Source organism: Rhinichthys klamathensis, unplaced genomic scaffold (genome assembly GCF_029890125.1).
Source record: "Rhinichthys klamathensis goyatoka isolate OS25496 unplaced genomic scaffold, OSU_Roscu_1.1 h1tg000184l_1, whole genome shotgun sequence".
Taxonomy (NCBI): Eukaryota; Metazoa; Chordata; class Actinopteri; order Cypriniformes; family Leuciscidae; genus Rhinichthys; species Rhinichthys klamathensis.
In genome coordinates, this window is record NW_026606712.1 from 1,451,455 (window position 1) to 1,475,086 (window position 23,632).

General features: G+C 39.5%; 1 protein-coding gene across 3 annotated transcripts in view; it reads right to left on the reverse strand.

Moving 5' to 3' along the window:
* Positions 1 to 23,632, reverse strand: part of sdk1a (sidekick cell adhesion molecule 1a) — a 363,622-nt gene that overhangs the window by 27,870 nt on the left and 312,120 nt on the right. For all 3 annotated transcript variants that reach the window (XM_056261644.1, XM_056261643.1, XM_056261642.1), the window contains 10 exons: positions 21,950 to 22,100; positions 20,438 to 20,675; positions 18,860 to 18,975; positions 17,699 to 17,888; positions 12,409 to 12,507; positions 5,420 to 5,614; positions 3,727 to 3,928; positions 2,432 to 2,535; positions 1,456 to 1,526; positions 640 to 772 (listed from right to left, as the gene is read on the reverse strand). In XM_056261644.1, coding sequence (XP_056117619.1) covers positions 640 to 772; positions 1,456 to 1,526; positions 2,432 to 2,535; positions 3,727 to 3,928; positions 5,420 to 5,614; positions 12,409 to 12,507; positions 17,699 to 17,888; positions 18,860 to 18,975; positions 20,438 to 20,675; positions 21,950 to 22,100 — 1,499 coding nt within the window. The remainder of the gene's footprint in view (positions 1 to 639; positions 773 to 1,455; positions 1,527 to 2,431; positions 2,536 to 3,726; positions 3,929 to 5,419; positions 5,615 to 12,408; positions 12,508 to 17,698; positions 17,889 to 18,859; positions 18,976 to 20,437; positions 20,676 to 21,949; positions 22,101 to 23,632) is intronic.

Genomic DNA, 23,632 nt, shown 5'->3' on the forward strand with positions numbered 1-23,632 from the left:
AGCCATTTTGCCTAAAATCATCTTTGAATGTCTTTAATTGCTCATTGTTGCAGTTGGTCTGACACTCCCAGCCATGTTGGGATGTCTTATTGTCTTCTTTGCGCTTGGCACCGATAATTGCCGCTTGCAGCTATATTTATGATTATAATTGATTATCAATAAAAATAATATTCAAACAAGCTTTGCATTTGATGAAGAACCACCTGGAATAATTCTTAATAAATTGCCACTTTTTCCACGTTAGAATTGAATAGCAATCTCAAAATCCACTGTAAATTGATTTAAAATGATTGTCCTAACTGCAAGGAGGTCGCTCACCCTAATGCTTTGATAAAGTTCATATTCATTGTATTAATGTGGATTTGCCATCACTGATTGTGTCCCAGTTTCAATTTAAAACTCACCTTTCTTTCTGAGAGAGTAGCTGGGAGAAATACAATATCTTTGCACAAAAGTAAACACGTCAAAACAAGTGAGTTTAAAACATTGAGGAATTCCTCGAGAAATAAATATTTGTTATTTATATTTTTTTTCCAATAACTGCATGGGTTAAAGTGTTCAAAGAAGCACTCGAGCTATAAATCACGCCTGTGTGCAGACGTTTCTGGTTCAAGAGGAGAGCCTCCTCCCGCAAGTTACCTGTCAGTTCGGTGCGCAGCAAGGAGCTGTTGACGGCCCTCTTTGACTCCTGCGGAGCGCTGTCATACTGCAGCTCACGGTAGTAGAGCCGATAGCCCACCAGAAGCCCATTCAAACTCTCCTCCTTGGGCTTCTGCAAAGGCATAGATTAAATTAAAGGTCACATTCCACTAGCTGTTCTCACGGTCCTTATTAAAGGACACCCTGATAAAAAAGCCTTCCTGGCTGTAACTGACAGACAGCACTGACTGATCTCCCATCGCGCATCTGTGCGCGACGCTTGCCGCGAAACGAATAAGATAAATAAAAGATGAGGATGTAATTTCTGAGCCATTCAGTCAGTGGTAATTAACAAAGCTCCGAGCTAAGTGTAATCAACTCGGCCCACGGTTCTGCTGATAAAACAGACAGTAGTGAGAAGATCCGGGACTCATAGGTCAGTGAATAAAGGTTTCAGCTACTAATTAATATCCCTTCAGATTGCAGGATCGCTGTCGCGCATGGGTATTAATTATCCTGGGCTTGCCAAAGCCCTCTGCGAGCTCTGTAAATGTGCGGGTATCAATACCGCATGTCATTAATTTATTCAAACCTGCACGAGGAATACTAAGCGATGCACGGCAGGCTGGCTCAGAGCGAGGCTAACTATTGACAAAAGTCAGATCATTAAACAGAACAGGGCTGTAATTTCACTGGCGATAGCCTGCAACATGCTGGTATTCTTCTCATGCTGGAGCCGGTTTGTTATCTGGCCATCAGATAAACTTAATGGGGGTCAGGAGTTCACTCGACCGGGGTGGGCTGGCATTAGCGTACCTGCCACTGCACCAGCACAGATGTTGTCGTGGAGGGTTTCACAGCTTGAATCAAGGGCGCTTCATCAGGAACTGCATGAAAAGAGTCAAATACAAGAAAAGATCCGGTTAGATACGTTCTTAGATAAGGGAATCTCCTTCCATAATCTGTTTAGCTATTTCTTCTCTGGAACATAATAGGAGGATTTTAGAAGAATGTTCTTTTCACTGTAATGGAAGTACATGAGGACTGGTGGTGTCAAGCTAAAAAAAAAAGCACCATAAAAGTGGTTCATCATATCACTTGTGTGCTTTATTACTCAGATGTCGTATGATGGCGTTCTGTGAGAAACAGACAAAAAATGGTATTTACAAAAATCTTCTCTTTCAGCAAGTTTTGAGTCATACGGATGAGCGGTTTTTAATCTTTCTGATGCCCTGGACCCCTGAATATGATGGTCCCCTTGCGAGGGACCCCATTAAAGGCATCCATATGGAGAACATGCTTAGCTTTTTCTACTTTTAGATGTATAAATCTGAAGAGAAACACTTTGACCGTTGACTAAAATGAGTCTTTAGAAAGAAGAAACATTAATACTGTAATTCGATAGATTGTATCTTTTTTTATTTTGATAAAAAAAATATCCACAGCTTTCCCACAGCTCCCTTGTAGAAATTTTGGACAAACTTTTATGGTGCTTTTGTGTCCTTTTTGAAGCCTAAAAACTCAGTTCCCATTCATAATAAGTGCATGAAAATAAGGGACCTGCACATAAAAAAATAAATAATTCCCCCTTTGTGTTCCACTGAAGAAAAAGTCACACAAGTTCAGAATAACATGAGGGTGAGTAAATAATGACAGAATTAAATCAGTTCCAAGACTTCTGCTTCCAAGTAAATGGTGCAGATAGTAAGACTGTAGCTCTTCTATGACTTTTATTTGAATCAATAGCACATCAACCAAAGCCAGTGGATACAACACGCTCATTATTACTCACCATCTTGTAAAGTGGTAATTGCATCCGTCTCTTGGCTGTACTTGCTGTCTCCGACGTCATTAGTCGCCATCATTCTCAGCTTGTATGAAGTGTAGGGTTTCAGCCTGAGGGATTGCACAGCTCGTGAGCTCTCTCATATTGGACAAAGACCTTTCCCATCACAAATGATGTGGCTCAGCAGTGCATGTATGAGCTAGTATCTATAAATGTCAGGGACACAATCCATTGAAGCCCAAGGGCACACACTGGCAATTACAGAGTTTTATCTTAAAGCACTTGAGGCAGAGAGGTGAGGACGGAAATAAGATACAAAACACTTCTTATTGGAGAGCTCATATAAAGACATGAGCGCAGCTTATGTGCTAATTCATGAACCCAGAAATATGAGATGTATCTAAAATATGTCAGTGAATGCAGCCTAGTAGGGCTGCACAATTATATGAATAATTTATATGATTATAATAACATATAAATAATCACAATTCAATATCAAAGGTAATAATCAAAAATGACTGCTTTGGTCATAATTGCACAGCCCTACTGCCTAGCCTTCTTCAATCACTGTGTTGAAAATCATCTAGAATTGACAGTAAAGGGAATATGTGGAAAAAACTTTGCTTACATTTCTGATTTGCTCATTTCCCATTTACCCAAAACACGCTGCACAAGCCAACTCGTTAACAAACTAAACATATCGTTTAGGTCTCATAACCGATCTCTGAAGATTGAGATGAGTTGCACGGCGCTTTCCAAGCGAGGGGGTTTTCCACTATTCGTATTACTTGGTTAAAGGGAATATTTTTCCCATGATGCCCCACTCCTAAAAGCCTCCAGCTGGTAAAGACACAAATCAGTCCTGAATAATCCATTTAGCAACAATCTGGCAGTTTAAAAAAGCACTCAAAAGCTGATGGCTGAGAGAGTTTTCAACTGAGAAAGGGGACTCATCATAATCAAAATGAGATGGCCCTCTGAATGCATATAAAATACTATAATTCGACTGCCCATATAATCATGGCTGCGGATCCAACCATAACTCATATGCAAAAAGCTGGAGTGCCCGTAGCCCAAGGTACTGATTGTTTCTCACTCTCTCAAATTGGATTGAGTATCATAAATGGCTGCACTGGAAAAAGGCTCCTACGCATTTAATATCACTCCCTGCAGCGGAACACATGTGGCTGTGAAGCAGTGGAAATCGACAAGAATCAACTCTGTGAGGGTCATCCGAGGGCAGTCTTTAGGTAAAGCCGTACTGCAGTTTGCGGGATTGTGGGGTTGAGAAATGAGCTCACCTGTCCACCTCCCAGGAGGTATAATTGTGGCTTATAGCGGAGGAATGTGTGAGCCAGTCGCCGTTGGGCAGCTCCCGCGTCTGTAGGGTAAAGTAACGGACGGGAGACGAGCCATGCCCTCCAGGCACCCAGTTGAGCTGCAGTTTGCGGGACTGCACGTGGTCCTGTGGTACGTGGAGCTGCCGTGGAGGCTGCGGTCGCTCTGATGGAGGAGAGATAGATGTGAAGTGTGAGTTCAGGGGTCAGGCTGGTATTGCTGACTGTTCTTAATCGCGGGACAGGACTCTTCTACTCATGTGTGCATCAGTCAGCGGGTCTTGCCCTGGCCTCTCCACCCCTCCCCACCTGTGTGACACGCAACTGCATAGCCTTATCGATTTTAATGGGAGAATTCAATACAGAGAGGCATAATTGTTTATTTAAAGGTGCACCGTATCGACCGCCATTAAAGATGCAGATCATGCGCAACCAAAGCTATCGAAAGCCATGATTGCAATAGCCTTGTCCGTGCAGCTTTTAAAATGACCAATCGAGCAGTTTCACGAGGTCAAAGGATGATATGCAATCGCTCTTCAGTTTTAACCCAAACTATCTGTCTTTCTTGAAATTGATCAGTGTATTACCATTGTAGCATTTGGGATGCATATCATAGCTCATAAATGTCTAAAGAATGATATGGATCATGCATGCACTTCTGAGAATTTAAACAATAATGCTTAAAATCATAAGGAAACTGCATTCACAATCAATTTTACTTCTGTAATGTGACACGATTTCTGAGAGAAATAGGATATTCAATACAATAAAATGATCCACTGGGAATTGTTGGGATCGTGAAAAGAAGCCGTTTCAGAATGCAGCCAGACTTGATTGTGAGGTTTCAGTCTATTGTCGATAACTACTTTCCTCCTGAAACACCACCAGCAGCCATTTCTCAAGTCATTTCATCATTCAGAGGAATTTAGTGTAGTAATGCTTCTGTTTCAATGTTATTGTTATTTGCTATAATTGCAAAACAAACTTATATTATGTTAACATTAACCGACACTTAATTACAGTGTTAAATATTGCACAAATTGTAGAAACAATTTCTAACATTATTTTCGGGTCTAGGTGATGTGTTGAAAAGAAAAGCCGTTTCAAAGGAGGAAAATATTACATATTTAAATACAATACTAAAATACAAATTATTTTTAAGAAAGTAAATGGTATCCATTTGAATTTTGTCATGATTTTTTTTGTTTTTTTTTGAAGCAGGACTCGTTTTTGGACCAATGTCCTATTCTTATTTACCAATTTCTATCCTATCATTTTAGGGCTGGGGTTAAGATATGGGCTATGATTGGATATTTTGATGTACAGCCGAGTGAAACGAAAAGAAATGTAATTCATTCAATCCATTCGGTGTTGTTTGGATGAAGGCAGATCTGAATGAAAGCTTGCGGTCGATTGTAAGAAAGGAGCAAAGTTTATGCGGACTAAATGATTGGAGAAGTCTAGCATACGTCACCAGAGAGAAGACTGTCATTTCACTAGAAGATCGAGTTATATTTTGATTAAAGCCCCAAAAGAAACATGCATAGATTAATCATTTGCAATAAGATCAATAACATTTAGTAAATAGACAGGGTGAATTTATATTTTATGCCAACTTCAAAGATATACGGGCGTTGTGTATTTGTGTTTGCGTCACCTCTAATCTCAGTAGTTATGACCACAGCCTGTGCAGGAGTTCCCCAGCCCTGCTCCGTCTTGGCGGAGATACGAAAGATGTAGGCCGCCTCTGGGGTCAGGTTGGATGCGGTGAACTGACGGGTATCAGGACCAACCTCTACTGTAATGAACTGCTTGGGATCCCCAGAATCCAGACGGTAAGCTACCTGGTATCCTATAAAACAGGCATTAAATCATCTGAGGTGAGTCTTGATCCTCCGTCCTTCTCATGTCTACAGTGAGACAGCTTAAGCTGCCTTTACCAACATCAAAAGTACAAATAACATTTCTGCAAACTTTGAGAGTAGTTTTCAGTTTTGAGAAATCAAAGTACAAAAGGGCAGGAGGAAAATATCTCCTTCAAAAAGCTATTTGTTGTAGGAAAATCATATTTAGAAAAACAACAGCAGATGAATGACTTTCAAAAAGGCTTCAGTGCACTGGAAAATTTGGTCTATCAGCATCTATTTTAAATTCAGCTCTGGTTAACGTCTGCAGTCATTGCTTCCCTTTACTGCAAAAAGACTTTATTTAAATCTGTCTTTCATTGGCTAGGTCTTCTGCCTTGCCTTCATTCCCTGTATCAAATTTATTGCAAATGTCAAATTCAATACACAGAGGAAAGAACCACAAACAAAATGGTGATGCACAACAAACCTGCATGAAATGAAATTTGTTTGTTTTACACTGTACCATCAGTATGGCTCAGGCACTTCTTTATCAACTCCAATCAAGAATTAAGTTCTTTTAACTCATTTTATACTGGATGTTATTCAGAATTATCACTAATTGATATGTAAGGAATAATTGACGACGGGGCATTGAATTATTAGAAAAATAATGCACACCCGGGGTGGTAATGCGGTCACAACGCGAAGCGGAGTATTATACTAGCGGAGTATTATATACGCTTATACTACAGTTACCTTGAAACATTGTTCAGATGATGCAATTCTAGACGTTATTTCTTACGCATCTAATCCCATGCCTCCGTTGCTAATTCCAAAACGTCATTTTAGAGTTAGTAACGGAGGTTTGAGCCACTGACAGCAGACTAATGCAGTTATCAGTGTAGTTATTAGAGAGACAGAGAGAGGTTGCAATAATGAGACAGAAAAGCATGCGTGTCAATATTATTTAATTTATTTATTAATTCATACGTTATAATTCATTCGTTTTAATTCATTAGTTAATTTGTTACTCTATTTATTAAAAATAAACTGCATGTTTCCATTGATTGTGAAGTCAGACATCGAAAATGGCAGAGGTTTTTTTTTCTGGTGATCCTTGGCTTGATTTTTGTTTGTACTTTTGTTTCCTGAGAGGATCAAGCTCCATGTCTTTCTTTCTTTAGCGGAAGGTGCCCAGTAGCTTCTCAGGCTTGTTTCACACTTGTGCCCTGTGACAGACATGATCTGTCTGCTCTCCAGCCCTGCCTCTGACAGCATTTGAACTGCAGTGCTTCTTAATGAATGGTTGGTGTATCTTTTGGATAAGCCGACTGCCCCGCTGATACGCGGAAGCATGTTTCCAAGATAGTTTACACCCATCGGTTCCTGGGAATACCAGCAATCTCTCCCGTCAAGCTCCTCCTGTGGGACTTTCAGTGGATCGAGGTAGAAGGATGTGGCATTAGGTGGGCATTTGGCGATGTACTTTCTGAAACTTTTAACAGGGCAAAGGGGCTCCCCTGTATTGGCAAACATGAATCCTCGGTAGCAGTCTTTGTTGGGATCGTGGGGTTTTTGTGTTTTTTTGTTTCTGCATTATAAGACAAGCAAATATATTCATCATCATTTTCGTCTTTTTTAATGACGAACGAATGCTTTCTTAATTCTCGATTTCCTTCTCCTTGCCAGGTTCAGCTGAATATCAAACCAGACTTTGCGAACCAGCCCGGCTGCTGTGTCTAGTGACAGATACGTAGAGTTACGAATGCGCTCTATATCAGCGGTCAAAATGGGAGGATGATGAGAACTGGAGTCTTTCACAGCCTTGCGAAACTTTTTCAGGACGGCCTTGAATACGTCGTTGGATGATTTGAATTCTGACTGCCCAATGATGTTGTATTTGGATATATAACGGTTCAGTCCAGCTCGTATGGAGAGAAAACTTGACACTGAATAAAGCGCTTTGGTGGCCATTGGGTCTGTGAAAGCGCTATATAAATGCAGTCCAATTACCATTTCCATTTACTCTGCACTAGATGCGTTTCGGACAGTGGTATAGAAAGCCCGCAGCTGGGTATTTAAAGAGTCTGCCCCGTCTCTCTCTACTTTGTCCACAGTATCTTTTGGCTTAAGCCAGTCGTTAAACACATTGACAGCCCAAGCTGTTGTATTTTTGGTGTTTTCTTCATGTTTTTCGCCCTCGAGTCTGTCTAGCAGACTCTAGCTGTTCTTCGCTGATTGTTTTATGTCTTTTGTTGTTGCCTGTTGCCTTTGATGTCCTCTTCCGTTTATTTGTTTTTTCATCTGAGCTATCCAATACTGCGGTCGCCCAGTTGTTAAAATGTTTATGTTTACCATAAATATTAAAATTTACTGTCACTTCTTGTTATGAATTGTATCCTATTTTCCGTTATGACAGTTGACTACGCGAAGTGATATAGAACTGTAATGCGGTCAAGACCTGCCTGGAAGTACTTTAGCCGTGCATTTCCCTGAAAATAATTGCACACCTTAGAACCTTCGTCAACCAATCAGATTCAAGCATTCAACGGCCCTGTAGTATAAGCACATTATAATGCACATCATTGCAATTATTCACTTCAAAACTAAAAACAACCAAATCTGTGGGTGAAGAACAGATTCACCGATAGCTTCTGCTCAAACTGAAGCAGTTCAAAAAGAACAAAATCTGTTCTTTTATAATTGTATTTATTTGATATTGGTTGGAGCATTTGATGGGACAAAAATAGAAGGTCAGTATCTTTCATTACAGTTAAGAATTTGCTGAAAGCAGCACTTACACTTTCTTTCCTTAAATAGCGATTGAATGTGTGTTAAGCCAATAATTACAAAATAAAGTGTTTTTAATTACTCTTTTTACACACCTAGGGCCCTATCTTGCACCCAGCGCAATTGACTTTGTACACTGACGCATGTATCATTCCTATTTTGGACGCAAGAGTCATTCATCCCGCCGGTATAATAGCAACAGTGCCCGAGATCCGCCCACAAAGTTATTTGCATTTCGCGTTTGATACTTGCGTTTCAGATCGTTAAAATACGGCCCCTAATATTTTTGTTTACATTTTTTGTTTTGTTTTAAATGTTTAACAAAGAAAAATCCCCCTGGAGCCTACTCGGTTACCCCTGATTAGAAATCATTGAATAATAAACATTATTTAAATACTAAAAATTGTAGCTAGAAACAAAAATAAATAAACAGTGCCAAATATATTATATTTCATACCAAAATATAGAATATCTATATTAATATATAAGTGTAATGTGAATCATTGTTCAACATTATTCAAATGCAAAAAACTATAAATAAATGAATAAATATATAATGTCATAAAATATCAAATGTTTTAGGCATGTTGTAGTTCCCAATTTAGAGACTGAACAAACATGGTTTGTTGTGTCGTGGTGTATAAGGCATAGCAGGCTAGGTCTGCCGAGTGTCCATCTGCATCATGTCTGTGGGAATGACACGCGTTGCAAACCAAGCAAAACAAATGATAACATTAACGGGAAACATGTTGAAATGGAACGTGTGGGCAGAGCTTGGCCGTGGGAGAGGCGGAACATTATTCAACCATCTATTTATCTTTCGGGATGCTTGCAATGCATATCGCCCCCCTTGGCTGTGCAAAACTAAATTAGGCCATCCCACATTGTAAGACTGCAGCACTTGAGGGCTGCCATTTCATCCTAATGTCCACTTCAGCCATGAGGGGCAGTGGAAATCACACACACACACACCATGTCAGAGTTTATATTTCTAGAGATACGGAGAGTACCGTGGGCAGAAAGCAGCCCCTTTCGCTCAACATTTGCGTGGCTCCGACAAGCTCTGACCCGTGCATAGTTTATCAGGGCTTTGCTTTTGGGAAAGGGTTTCCGCTGTGAGGGCATCAGCCCATGTGATTGGCTAGGTCACCACCCCACAAACTCCTGCAGCTGTATTTTCCTCATACATTGCCCAGTGATTACCGGTCCTGCAGCGGCCAGCAGAAACACTCACAAGGGCAGTGCCTCGGCAGAAAGGGCAGGAAAGCCCAGCGCTCCACCACTGAATCTCAGTAAGCGACGTTCTCATCAACACCTGCTTTCAAAGCACTTCCTTTCTTCGAGATGCAGCAAATTAGAGGCATGCAGGGAAATCTCGTTCTTCTTCTTTCAAAGAGCTCTCTGTGACTTCAAACTACATAACCAGTATCTCTTGATCTGCTGAAGTATGACATGGAAACAGAGTGCAAAATAACACAGTGCGTGCAGCGTGTTCGTCTGGGAGTGCTGCAGTGTTGATGTAATTAACCAGGTTCTGCTGGCAGGGGATTCTTTACATCTATTAACTTATGTTCACAACACACGTCTGAGCTCCGGTTTGATTTAGCATGACATTTTTGTGCACTTCCTCTGTCTAACCCATCGTCTTTTGTGCTTGAGCGGGGCGGCTGGAGTCAGATTAAGAACAACTACTCGATCTGCTGCAAGATCCAAAGCAAACTCCCATTCCCAGACATGGACTTTAACGGTCAGGTTTGCTGACGCTTCTGGGAACACAATACATTTTTCAGCAGCTTTAAAACAGGATTACATTTAGGTTTTGCTGTAAACAAAAGCCTCTGCTGGAAAATCCAGCCTAAGCTGGTACCTGTTTTTTAGAATATGAAGGCTAGACGTTTCTAAACGGTCTAAACTAGCTGGTGAAAGATGGTGGAAGAGTGGTTCTCATAGTGAAAGGGGAGACTTCACATTCCTTACTTCACTTACAAACACATTTAAATATGCCACGCTGAAAATAGACGTGAGAACCAAAGAGGTTTGCATTATTTTGAGTGAATACGACTACATTTCGGGCTGTTTCACTCAAAAAGCAATCAAATGAATTCAGGAGACTTGAAATACTGCACACAAATCATGTAAAGACTACTTTTACATGCTTTTTTGAGCTTGACAGTTACTATCACTGTCATTCTTGTGTTTAACGAATAGAAAGACAAGAAATGAAAGGATTTTTTATTTTGGGATAACTAATCCTTTCATTTTGCTCCTGCAAAGCAGCCTCTCTTTTAGTATGCTCATTTATTTTGGACATTATAAAAGTCATTTTTGTACATTTAAAATGGTTTGTTCTATTTTTTTTTTTTTTAACAGCTCCTATGTTAACTTTACTATGTTAACACTATGACCCGCTAAATTGTGCAATTTTTGTGCCATTAACATCACCAAAGGAAATTGAACAAATAATGATCTTTTGTTGGCCGGATATGATGATTGATATTTTTCAACAAACAGAGCTATGTTTTGATAGGATTCCAAAGACACTGTTTATGTGCTTTGGGGGACAACAGCTGATAACCAGCTAATGAGAGGTTTAGAACAGCTAGAAACAAGCTACTATGTTCCAATACACAGCTATAGCAACTTAAGCTCTATTTTCCAAGAGGGATTTACAAGACTGCTGGTTAAACAGTCATGTTGTGCCACATTCCAGACTAAAATGAACCGTGCATACGCTTTCAATCTCATTTTTCTACAGTATACACACCATAACAAAGTCCCAATTTTACCCAACCATCATAAAATAGCTTCAATTGGCCTCATTTTTATTCAAAATGAATGCTTCATGAATAGGATTCTATCAACCCAAGTCAAACTGCGTGTTTGGATCTCATCTTTGCATCGCTGAGATTGCGTGTATTCTTCTCCGGTGTGATTTGCACAGGCAGCATGATTTGGCAGGCGGCTATTCCGAGCTTCATTCACTTGAGGTGTTAGTCAGACTAATCTCATTAAAACGCAGGGATTTTCTCCTCTCCGGCTCCCTCTTCCCGTATGAGGAATTAGTCTCAGGTGCACGGTGACATGGCTTCATTCACAGAGCGGAGGGAAGAAACAGGCTCTGCTCTGAGCTAGATACTGCCAGCCCAAAGCATTTCACGCTCTCATGTAGGCCAGATCAAGTACTGAGGAGACTGCTAATGTGAGGTGAAGTACATGAAAGCAGCTTTGCACTTGAATCCAGGCTACATGGGTCAGCCGAGACCATTCTCACAAGAAGAATGAAAATATATTGAGAAAAATTTATTCACAATAAATCACCACATTTTTCTTTCCCTTACTAAATAGAAAAAATAAACAGCACAATGAACCATTCAATAGAATTAGTCAAACTGACTGGTCAATCAGTCAAAATATATACAAATAATTCATCAGTCTGAATCAATCAGACATTTCACTTCCTAAGTGAATTGTCTTGGATTAGTCACTCAGAGAAATTTAGGTAATTATGGAAGCCATGTTAAAAACGCAAATTTGTAATTTGGTGAAATGTAAATCTAAACTTAAAATTACTGTTCATTTGACAAACGGGGTTGGTAATCTCTTGTAGTATTATTATAAGTATTATATTTATTTGATCAAAAATACAGTACTATTATGAAAAATTATTAGAGTTTAAAATAACTGTTTTCTATTTTAATATGTGTTTAAATGTAATTTATTCCTGTGATGGCAAAGCTGAATTTTCAGCATCATTACTCCAGCCTGTCATTTGATCCTTCAGAAATTATTCCAATATGATTATTTGCTACTCAACAAACATTTCTTATTATTATCAATGTTGAAAACAGTTGTGCTGCTTAATATTTTTTGTGAAAACCATGCTCATTTTTGGGGGTAGTGTTTTGAACAGTAGTGTAATAATATGATAAGAATATTTTGGAAAAATCTGTTTTTCATTGAATTTCATTGGTGTCTAAGAAAAGGCAATTACCTATTGTTTTTATCTTACCCATTATAATGCCGTTGGGGTCTGCAGGGGGCTGCCAGACCACCCTCACCTCTGTCAGACGCACCTCCGGGAATACAAGTCTCATGGGTGGCCCAGGAACTGTTGAAAGGGGAAATGAGGGTGCAAAGATGAGACTACTACATCATCACATGACTCTTACAGTAATTAAAACACCCATAAACCTTATTCAAAATCGAAACCTTTCTGTTGAATTCTAGCCGAACCACAATCCCAAATCAAAGAGCTTTAATAGAGGTTATTTAGCTTTCAAAGCAGCAGCGGCCCTCTGAGACAGCCTCTGAAATGGTATTTACGTCAGGATAAGGTCATTATAAGAAAAAAACTGCTTTGAAAAGGACAAAAGAAAAGTAACATTCATAAAAAGACAAATACACATGAGATGAGAAGAAAGAGACAGTTATGACAGCACTCAAACTGTGGCAGTTTAATGAACATATTCAGGATTAAATCTCTTCAGTGGTTAACAAAGTCCGTCTGTAAGAGTGAATGCTTGTGTTCCATCCATCTGTGCACAGAAATACTTTTCTCTGATCCGCTTTGCTATAAAGACAAATAATGGGAAGTCTGAAAAATAATTAGAGTTCTGAGTGGTTGTTAGCATGTTGCTGTGGATTTTTTTGTGGTTACTATGGTGTTTTAGGAGGTTGCCATGATGTTTCTATGTGGCTACTAAGAAGTTCTGAGTGGTTGCTAGCATGTAGCTACAGTATTCTGAGTAGTTACTAAGGTGTTTTTGGTGGTTACCAGGGAGTTGCTATGGGGCTGCTGAGTTCTGAGAAGTTCTGAGTGTTTGTTAGAATGTTGCTTTAGTATTCCGAGTAGTTACAAGGGTTGTAGGTGGTTGTCAAGGTGTTGCTATGTGGCTGCTAAGAAGTTCTGAATGTTTTCTAGCATGCTGCTTTATGATACAGTAGGTGCTTGCCAGGGATTTGCAATGTGGTAGCTATTATATTCAGGGTAGTTAGTTGCTAGAATGTTGTGGGGGTTGTCAAGGCGTTGCTATGCGGCTGCTAAGAAGTTTGAGTGTTTTTAGCATGCTGCTATCTAGTTGCTAGAATACTGTAGTTGCTTGCCAGGGATTTGCAGTGTGGTTGCTGTTGTATTAAAGGTGGTTGCTAGAATGTTGTCAAGACGTTGCTAAAGTGTTCTGAGTGGTTGTTAGCACAATGCTTTGAAGATATGGATGGTTGCCAACGTGTTGCTATCTAGTTGTTAAGATGTTCTGGGTGGTTGTCAGCACAATATGTGGTTGCAAGGGTGTTTTAGGTTGGTTGCTAGGGTCCTGTGAGTGGTCACCAGGGTGCTCTGAGTGTCTGTAAGCATGTTGCTTTGCAGTGTTTTGGTCTAAAATTTAATCTACAAGCCACGTGATATGAGGTATAATTTAAATTAGCTGCCAAGAACTACTTGGTGTGTGGGGTTAATTCCAATCTTCCCAAATCTTCCTTAGCAAACACTACTAATGATTAGTTGTCGGCCAGCGAGCGGCAAAATCTGGTCGCTCTCCCCTTAGACTTTGTCATCTTGCCCTTGACAAGAGTATTTAGAGCCATGCTGCTCCGTGAGTGCTGCCACATGGCACACCTACTCAACATACCCCTTCTGAAGCTGGCCATTGCTGAGTCACATGTTACGCTAGACGGCCAAGGCTCTACCATTGTACGTTTAGACTGAAGCTAATTGCTGATGGGCGATCTGCTGCCTACAGGAGGAGATCAATGATGACTGGAGGATGTAATGACTGTTGCGCCCGACTCTGAAGGACACAGTGCGCCACCGGTGCTAAAAGAGGGCTCCGCTTTAGAGGACCTTGATTAAGGGGGACGTTTCCTTCCCCTGCTGGTGCATCTCACCTCTAAACATACACACTTTCCTCTCTCTCCAAGGCATCTGTGACAGGCCTATACATCCACTAACAGGACACCTGTAGAGCGACAGATAACATGGAGGGAATCCAATAACGTTGGTGGGCCTGAGGTACACACACACACGCACTCAGAAAGCAGCATTGCAAACACACTGTTGCTGTATTGTACGAGAATAGCCATGCAGTACAAATGTGGAACAAACACAATCAACGTTTGTGCCATCTCTCGACCGCTTCTTTATTTCTCTCTGGATTCCCCCAGTCGATGCGGTCGGTTAGGCGGATTCTATGTTTCATTTCCTGGACATTAAGGAACTTATAAATCTAACACATCTGACAGCGATTTGATTTGTATTGCTTTTTGCAGTCATAGTGTGTGGGTCCATAGGGACACATGTCCACAAGAAGAAGCTCTTACAGTAGAGAGTGCTTTTCCCAAGATACCTCTTTCTCTTGCCAATGTATTGCTAGCATTCATCATCCTGCTATCAGCCCTTCGTGTGCCACGAGGCTTATATGGAGATTACACGCACATGAGGGGTAGCCACTTATGATGCACGACTTGTGACTTGAGTGCATTTACTCTGCATCTACAATTAGAAAATCCGTTTATTAATTACTTCTTTTAGCGGGTCACTAATAAACACTTTCATGCCAATCTTTTCAGAGACATGCGAACATTAAAGACTGTAAGGCAAGCTAATCTAATCGCAGTACAAAAAATAACCTTCCAATTTGCTGCCTGTTTTGCTGATACGTCTCTGATTAAATCCAATTACAGGATGTTTAGATTTAGGCTAACAAAAGCCAGGACAATCACTCAAATCCACCCCAAAACAGGATGGACGGCCTGTAGCATCTCCAAACCGCTGCGTACGCCATTCAGGCCTGGCTAAAATGGTACTGTACCATTAGTCCTTAATGAGGTCTGTTCTGGAGGGGAATTTAAAAGGCAAACACAGATAATTGCTGCCAAGGTCGAGTGATCACAGACGGGGGAACATGCTGCCCGGGCCCCGCGCTTCCATCATAAAAGTGCGGCGGTGAAATGGCCCGAGCTCTCCGCGTATGTCGAGGGGGAGCTCCATTTACAGCCACGTTTAAAAGAGACCTGTTATCTCTTATTCAGAGAGCAGCACAGAGCTGACCGCAGGCGTGCAGACTCCATTAACGTGACTCTGTATCCAGCTGGATTAAGACTGACCCCTGTATATCACATAGTGGGCTTCTTTAAATGGCTCTCACAAGCAGGGGAAAAGGCTTCTATCGCTATCCCCATGACGTCCACTCTAGTAATAACATTTTTGGTTTGCGACGCAAGTTAAACTGCTCAAAACTGCACAATGTGACAAACGTGGCTTAGTTACAGGGCTGTAACGATCACATTGAGGGGGACATTTTGTTGTAGCTGGTTTACAAATTAAGATTTATAATATTTACATTAAAACACATAAATAAGTGTTTATATTTATATTTACATTTAAGTTTATTATGTTTATATATGCATCATTTATTTAATTACTATTATTGATTTACGTTCTAACATAATGAATACATTTTGTAATTTAGTTTACATAATTGCAGGAAGGGGCCTTTTTACCTCGCTATTGATAAATAAATAAATAAAAACATTAATACCATATAAAACAAACAAACCCAACCCAACCCAAAACAATAAACAAAACCTTACAAATGGTATAGGCATTTTTGGCTTCTAGAGACTTTTCATGGGCAGATCACCTATTCTACTTCTATGGTCAGGCCACTGCCTATAATGTGTATGCCAGGGGCCGCCACTGCTCAAAGCAGTTGTTAAATGTTTCACAATTAAATATTATTGAGTTTTGCTGGACATTAAACAGAGGACACACAGGAAGGAGAGTTTAATAAAACATTTTAAGCAACCGTGACCAGACTTTTGATTGGGCAAATGTGGTTTCAAATAGTTTTTATGTTTGATTCAATATTTAACAGATTCAATTTTTTTTTTTTTTTGTAAGAAAACAACCGGTGGAAGTTAGATCAAAATATAGTTGTCCCTCACAATAGTCACATTAGTTATAGGCTGGATAATTCGTAGACCATTACATTTGATTCCCCTTAGTCTTAGTCTTGAATGTGTGGTTACAGTCTGGTTAAGTAACATATATTATGCTTCCTTTTCCATTGAGATACATAAATAACACAACTAATCAGTAAAGAACTGATGGCAGATGGTTTATATTTAAAATTAAGTTTTCATGTGTAACATCCTTGAATAAAATAAATCAGCTTTAATGACAAGAGATAAATTCCAATTCCGCACTTCACTTGTGCACACTGTGTTGCTTTATCTGACAAATCTCTTGGTACACTGCGCATATTAATTGTTTCCCCGGAACAACCTTGAGGGGAGCCTTATTTGTGCCGTGTCCCAAATACACATTTCTGCTCTAGTCTGTCCCTTATGGCCCTTTTGGCTGTATAGCAATCATATAAGAGTGCATTAGCTCCATCTGTTATCTGTCTGTAATCCTGACCGGAGTGAATCACTGTTATAATAGATAGCAAACTATAATACCTCTCTTCTGAAAGCTTTCATTCCTCAAATTCAGCCAACCCTTCAAAGTCTATTTAAGTTCAAGTCCATAAAGTAAACATTTGGAGGCCATCCTTACAGACAGAGTTTTTGTGGTGTCGTACTCTAAAATGTTTTAGTTTTCTAATCTTAAAAAAAAAAACGTTCTAGAGGACATTTAAAGGCATGTATAGCGGTGGAAAGAGGTAAACGACTGTGTGTGAAGTCAATGCAAAGGTACTTTGTACACCAAAAACAAATGAAGCATCAAAAACTACAGAAGACCTTCAAAAAAAGTGTCTGAAAGAGCTTAAGACTAAATGGCATTTTATCTTTTTATTCAATAAAATCCAAGGCCATATCAATCTGTGCACTTCTCGTGCGCAGAGCAAATGCCCATTATTCATGACAGCTCATAAACTTACACTGCTTGGTCAAGGAGGGTGCACATAAAACAGAGTTACAGCATTAAAGGGGAAGTTCATCCAAAAATGAAAATTCGGTCATTATTCATCTCATGCCGTTTCAAACCCATATGACTTTGCACTGAACGAGAATGGGGATATTTAAAATAATCTTAAAATGGATTTATTTTTAAACGACAAAAGTTAAGTTTTAGCTACACAAATTACAAACACACAAAAAAACATCTTAATTAATACTACCATGTATGAGCTGCATTACAAATACTTTGTGTTCCACAGAAAAAAAACAAAAAAACAATGAGTTTGGAATGAAATGAAAATGAGTAAATAATGGCAGAATTTTTTGGAGAAGTATTACTTTAAAAGCCCTATGTGGTCATTAAATTGAATCTCATTCATGAAACAGAAAGATTTGCCCACCATCATCCTTGGTTCTCTCCAGGACTGCGGTGCTGCTGAGTTGCCCATCTCCGATTCGGGTAAAAGCCAAAACTTGGATTTCGTACTGGACGTATTTACGCAGGTTCCTCAGCAAGACAGACTGTGTCAGATTCCCTTTAACCACGTTCACCTGTGCCTCCAAATCCGAGTCTTTCTCTTTGTATAGAACCTAGAAGAATAAGTATATTCTTCATCACAGCTCACACCACTTGTTGTGTGATTTTGTTATTGTGACTGCCTTTAATTTAAGATCACATTAAATGGAAATACACAGGGATAGCTGTTAGTAAGGCAGAATGGCGTGGAGTTGGTTCCTCTGGGTCTATTGTTCAGCTTCTTTTGTTTTCGGTTGACTTTAAACCATAGAAGCTTCTCTGAACATATGGGTACACATTAACTCATCTAACTGAAAATATTTATCTTTCTGTAAGGGTCAGACTTTCCATGAATGCATGAATGATCCAGTTGATTACTTAAAATTAAATGAAAATGGTACTGGAACATGCTTTATAGGGCTTAAAAGAGAAACGCATATAATGATTATATGACATACAATGCATATAAAGTTAAAGGGGTTATATCAAGCATATCTATCTATCTATCTATCTATCTATCTATCTATCTATCTATCTATCTATCTTTTTTTAAACATTTTTCTTTAGTTTTTTTTTGTCTTGTTTTCTTAAATAGATTGACTTATTTTCATATATTCTTACATTTTATACATACATACATACAGTATATATATATATATATATATATATACACACATTTCGAGGGTTTAATTTTAGGATTAAGTAGTAGGGCTGAAATGAGCAGTTATTATAAGAAATGCCGGCTTTCAATGACGAATAAAAACAATGCATCCTCTTCTCAAGAACCAAAACATCAAATCTTGCATGTCATTTCATCATATAGAACATGGTTTAAGAGGTCAATCATACATAAGAAAAAACCTTTATTCACTTCTGAGACGCTATAATTATACTGAGCCAAGGGCTCTTTCAGCAGACATTGTTTCAGAGTACCTCAGCGCACTACTTGACATCAGTCGGAGGTCATTTTTATTTGTGTGAAATCACAAAGAATGTAAAAACAAAAACAAAACAACAACAGAGAGCTATTCTCACAAGTAACCACCTTGTATCCAAGGATGTTGCCGTTCTGCTCTTGCTCAGGAACAGGGCCCCAGGTTACCAGGATGCGACTGGAGCTCATGGCCTCCGCCGTCACATTTTCCGGAGCCCCAGATGGCACTACACACAGACAAAGACAAATCACACTCCCTTATCACACAGTGCCTTAACACACGGCCCACGAGTACTGAGTAAACTCACGTGGATTAGTCACCTGTCCAATGTCATGGGAAGGAAAGAAAGCAAACAGCATTAACGTGTGAGCAGCAAACAAAGAGTGTGAGCGTGAACAGACCACTACAAGACTGACAAACCTTTAGCACCAGGCCTTATATCAGGCAGCACGGTCAGCCCAGAACATCCCTACATGTAGCCACACAATTACATAATGACTCCCTCTGTACACAAACTTCATTTTTGCTTACGGTCATCCAAATGTTGAAGTGTGCAATTTCTGAACCACTAGTGGCACCAAATTGAATTGCAATATGTTTGAGTGGCACAACTAGGTTGGGCATAACAGCACTGACACTGAGTGCGTTTACATACACGTTCTTAACCTGATAATGCTTAATAAGCCGACAACGTGTGTGGCCAAGAAAACCCGTTAACTTTTTCCTTTATCACCGTGAGGTCATGAACGGCTTAAAGGGTTAGTTCACCCAAAAATGAAAATTATGTCAGTAATTACTCACCCTCATGTTGTTCCAACCCCGTAAGACTTTCGTTCATCTTCGTAACACAAATTAATATATTTTTTATTAAATCTGAGAGCTGGATCACTCCTCCATAGGCTTCTTAAGGGATCGAAACTGACCGGCCCAAAAGTTATGAAAGACATCGTTAAAATAGTCCGAGTGACTACAGTGGCTCAATCTTAAGTTTATCAAGCACCGAGAATACCTTTTGTGCGCAAAAAACAAACAAAAATAACGACTATATTCAACTATTCATTTCCTTCTCTGTACGGCCGTGATATTTCACGTAGTGAAACTACGCAAAGCTTCTAGGTTGTACGTCACGCATCACACACATGACCAGCGTCGGCCAATAGTGAGCCTACGTGTGACGTGCAACCTAAAAGCTTTACGCAATATCACTACGTGAAATATCATGTGTAAGTATAATTCTCATAGTCTTCATAAAATACAAACTTATTTGCAATTGAGTTTGATATCATCAATAACACAGAAATTACACACTTCACCTTTACATATCAGATTTTAGTGGTTTCCGCTGCAGCCATTTGGGGCCATAAATCTCTCTTGCGTGCATCTTGCAGAAAGCAACGGAAAAGATAATAGCGACACCAGGCAAGCCAATCACCTTGCTTTTTATCTGCAGTGTCGGCATGCATTCAGAGCAACTCTCGAGCCAGACAGATTGAGTGTGTTGTGAGGGGCTGTTATGTGATCACATAAAGGAAATACAATTCAATTTGCCAACCACCTGTTTACATTTGAGAATATGATTATCCTGAGAATAATGGAAATTTCAAGATGCTCTCTGCATCACAGTGGCAAATGTGTCTCTGTATCCCATGGGTATCAGTCACATCAGTGCCCAAACTGGATGTCCTCACCTGACTCCCGCGTACGACCCTTCACGGTCTCACTCCAGGGTCCGGAGCCTATGGAATTAAAGGCCTGGATCTGCAGCTGGTACTCGGTCCACTCCTCCAGGCCCTCCAGGGTGATCTCCCTCTCCAGCCTGTCGTTCACCAATCGTGTGCTGGCCTCACCCCGCAGGTCCGCTCGCAACACTCTGACCCTGTAGCCCACGCTCTCCGGGTTTCCGTTGTACTCAGTCTCTGGCAGTGGCTGCCGGGGAAACATCAGACTCTCAGAATCAGTCAACAGAATTACTGACGGGGATGTTCCTTGACAAAGGGTGTTTTGATTTCACGATCAGTAAAGAAGATGAGAAATCTTACATACCCCTAAACTTTTGAATGGTAGTGTATGTTTCAAAATGTTTGAACATTTTGGTCTTTTACCATTTGAGATACCTTTTTTTATTTTTGTCATTTGGAGCAGTATCTTCAGTTAAAATATTATTTTCCTTGACTAAAATGATGTGCCTTTTCAGTTAGGGTGAAATGGGCTAAAAATAAAGAATATGATGATATAGACTAAATTGAAAAAACTTTATACTTAACTGTGTAAAAATAAACAGTGTGGCCTGTATACCACGCAGTCTCAGCAGAGTCCTGAACATTGCTAATGCAAGCACACTGAGCTCAGCCTAACCCAATTAAATATACATGTTCCTATAAATCTCATATTTATATTTAATACGCATATTTAATAATGCTTCATCATTTACGTGCCCCCCAAAAAATCAACTGAACGATTTTGAGTGGGTGCCAAAAGGTAAGTGAGATGTCACAAACTGGCAAAACATCAGCTCTCATGTGCTTTTAATTTGACAGGTAAAGAGCTTCAATTTGAGAAACTCAATTTAGCCACTAGCTCTCACATGTCAGCAGTCTTTATAGCAGGTGAAAATCGATAGATGTCTAAAAACACCCTGCTTTCAACATCCTAGCCTGAATTCATGTGTGATACAAGATAATGACAGCCTGTCAGAACACTAGGACTGAAAGTTACAATATAATAGCTTCCTTGAACCTGTTTTTTTGCCATTCCAACCTCTGCGAAAGAAAAAAAAATGAATCAAGGCCCTGAATTATTGAATGAAGTCAATTGAATATAATGCACTTGGCTTGCTTTATATTTCTCAGTGCAGATATGAAACTGCTGAATAATACGTATTAGGGTACGTTTACATGACAACAATGTACTAAAAATGGAAACTTTTTCCGGGTACAGATGGCAATGTTGTCAAAATGATCCCCGTACACACGGATCCGCGAAAACGAATAAAATCGCTGTATTATTCGTGCCAGGCCAGTAGTTGGCAATGTCACTTTGTAAAGAAACACAACGCACCTATTGAACAAGTAATACACATACGTCCCTGATTTCACAAATTTGCGTATTTGTAGATAAAGGTGTCATTTTCAAAAACGTTCACTTTTAAATCTACAATCTTTTAGTTACAGGCCCAGATCTTTAACCACAATGCCACTTACCACCCAGCGTAGCCACAAGCTGGTCTCACTGGCCGTGCGTACAGTCACGCTGCTGGGCGCCATGTCCGGAGGAGCCTGCAGGGTTTGAATTACACGGGACGGCACGCTCACCGGACTCTGGCCCACGATATTCACCTGCTGCATTCGGAACCTGTAACCATCAAGTTAATCAGTCACATTGTTAAAAATTAATTCAACACTGGTAAGACTTCCCAGTGGGAAAATAGATGGCAAAGAACCCTGTGCTCGCTGCAATTCACTTTATAATTGCACCAATTACCATGAAATCAAAGTTTATCAGCAGGCAGAACAAATGGAGAGGCTGCGGCAACATCCATAAGATCTGACATAAATTGCGGGGTAGAGAAAAACACTGAGGCAAGCAGTTCATCATGAAGCTCAGAGATGATTCAAGCTGTCTGAAACAAATGGTTGAAGTCAGACATTAAACCTGTTTAGATAACAGCAGTAGCTTACTAGCTTTATATTATTGGAATGAAATAATCGTATTACACAAAAACTGAATAGCTCCTATTTTTTTTTACATAGTTGGTCTATGTAAGCACGTTTTTAACACCATAAGTGCTGTGACTTTTTAACGTTTGTTTAAGAATTAATTGTAATTTAGGTGTTAAGGTAACAGGCCTTTTATATATATATATATATAAGAATATTTTTACACTACTATGAATGGCTGGATTGAAAACTCACGTCTGATTGGCTAAAGATAATGTCCGTTCTTAAGATTGGCCCACACAAATTCATAACGATTCTCACACATGACCATTTGCAAATGCAGAATCAACAATCAATTTGTACATTGCAAACATACTTGTATATTTAGGAATTGTGCTTTGCATTTGTGAATCTTTTTTTTTATGAATTTTGCATATCATATTTTGTAAATGTGAATTAGGATAATGTTGTTTGCAAATATTTCAACTTTTTTGGTGAATGTGAAAAGAGACTATTTTAGCTCTACAGTTTACTAAGAACAGTTGATAAATATTAAGTCATTGGTTGCTATTTCTTCTTTCAGCAATAACAACACAAAACAGGTTAAACAGTTGGCCTGCATGTTTGTTTGAATCCACAAGATGCAATATTGTAAATATGGTTATCACTATGTGAACCATTGCAAGGTTTGGAGTGATTTTTCGCTGTGATATATTCTGTACACTCACAGAATGATCATTCAAATGCGACTGTCACTCACAGAACTTGCGGTGTGTAGTGAATTCAGAAGTCCATGCATAAAATAACTGTTTTCTGTGTGTAACTAGATTCCACGCACATACTATGTCTCAACAATTCTGTAGCAAATCTCAGTTCAATTGTCTTTTTCAGCATAAGACAAATATTACAAAGATGTCAAGATCAGAAAGAACAGGAAAGAAGAAAGGAATAAATTAACGGCATCCTCAGGGAAAGAAGCAGAAAATAACAAGATCACAGGCATAAATACAGAATGGAAAACATTGCCATAGTGTGCTGACTTGAACTGTGTACGATTCGATTTACTCATGCAGGCAAAGAAAGAATAATCATAATCTGATTAAGGTGTATACTTGTCTTCAGTAATGCAACTGTAATTGGAGTAATCTAGATGTCTTAATTTGATTAGGCTCGCTTAAAATGTGTATTTATTCAGGTTAAAGCAAATGAAAATGCTGTTTACATGGC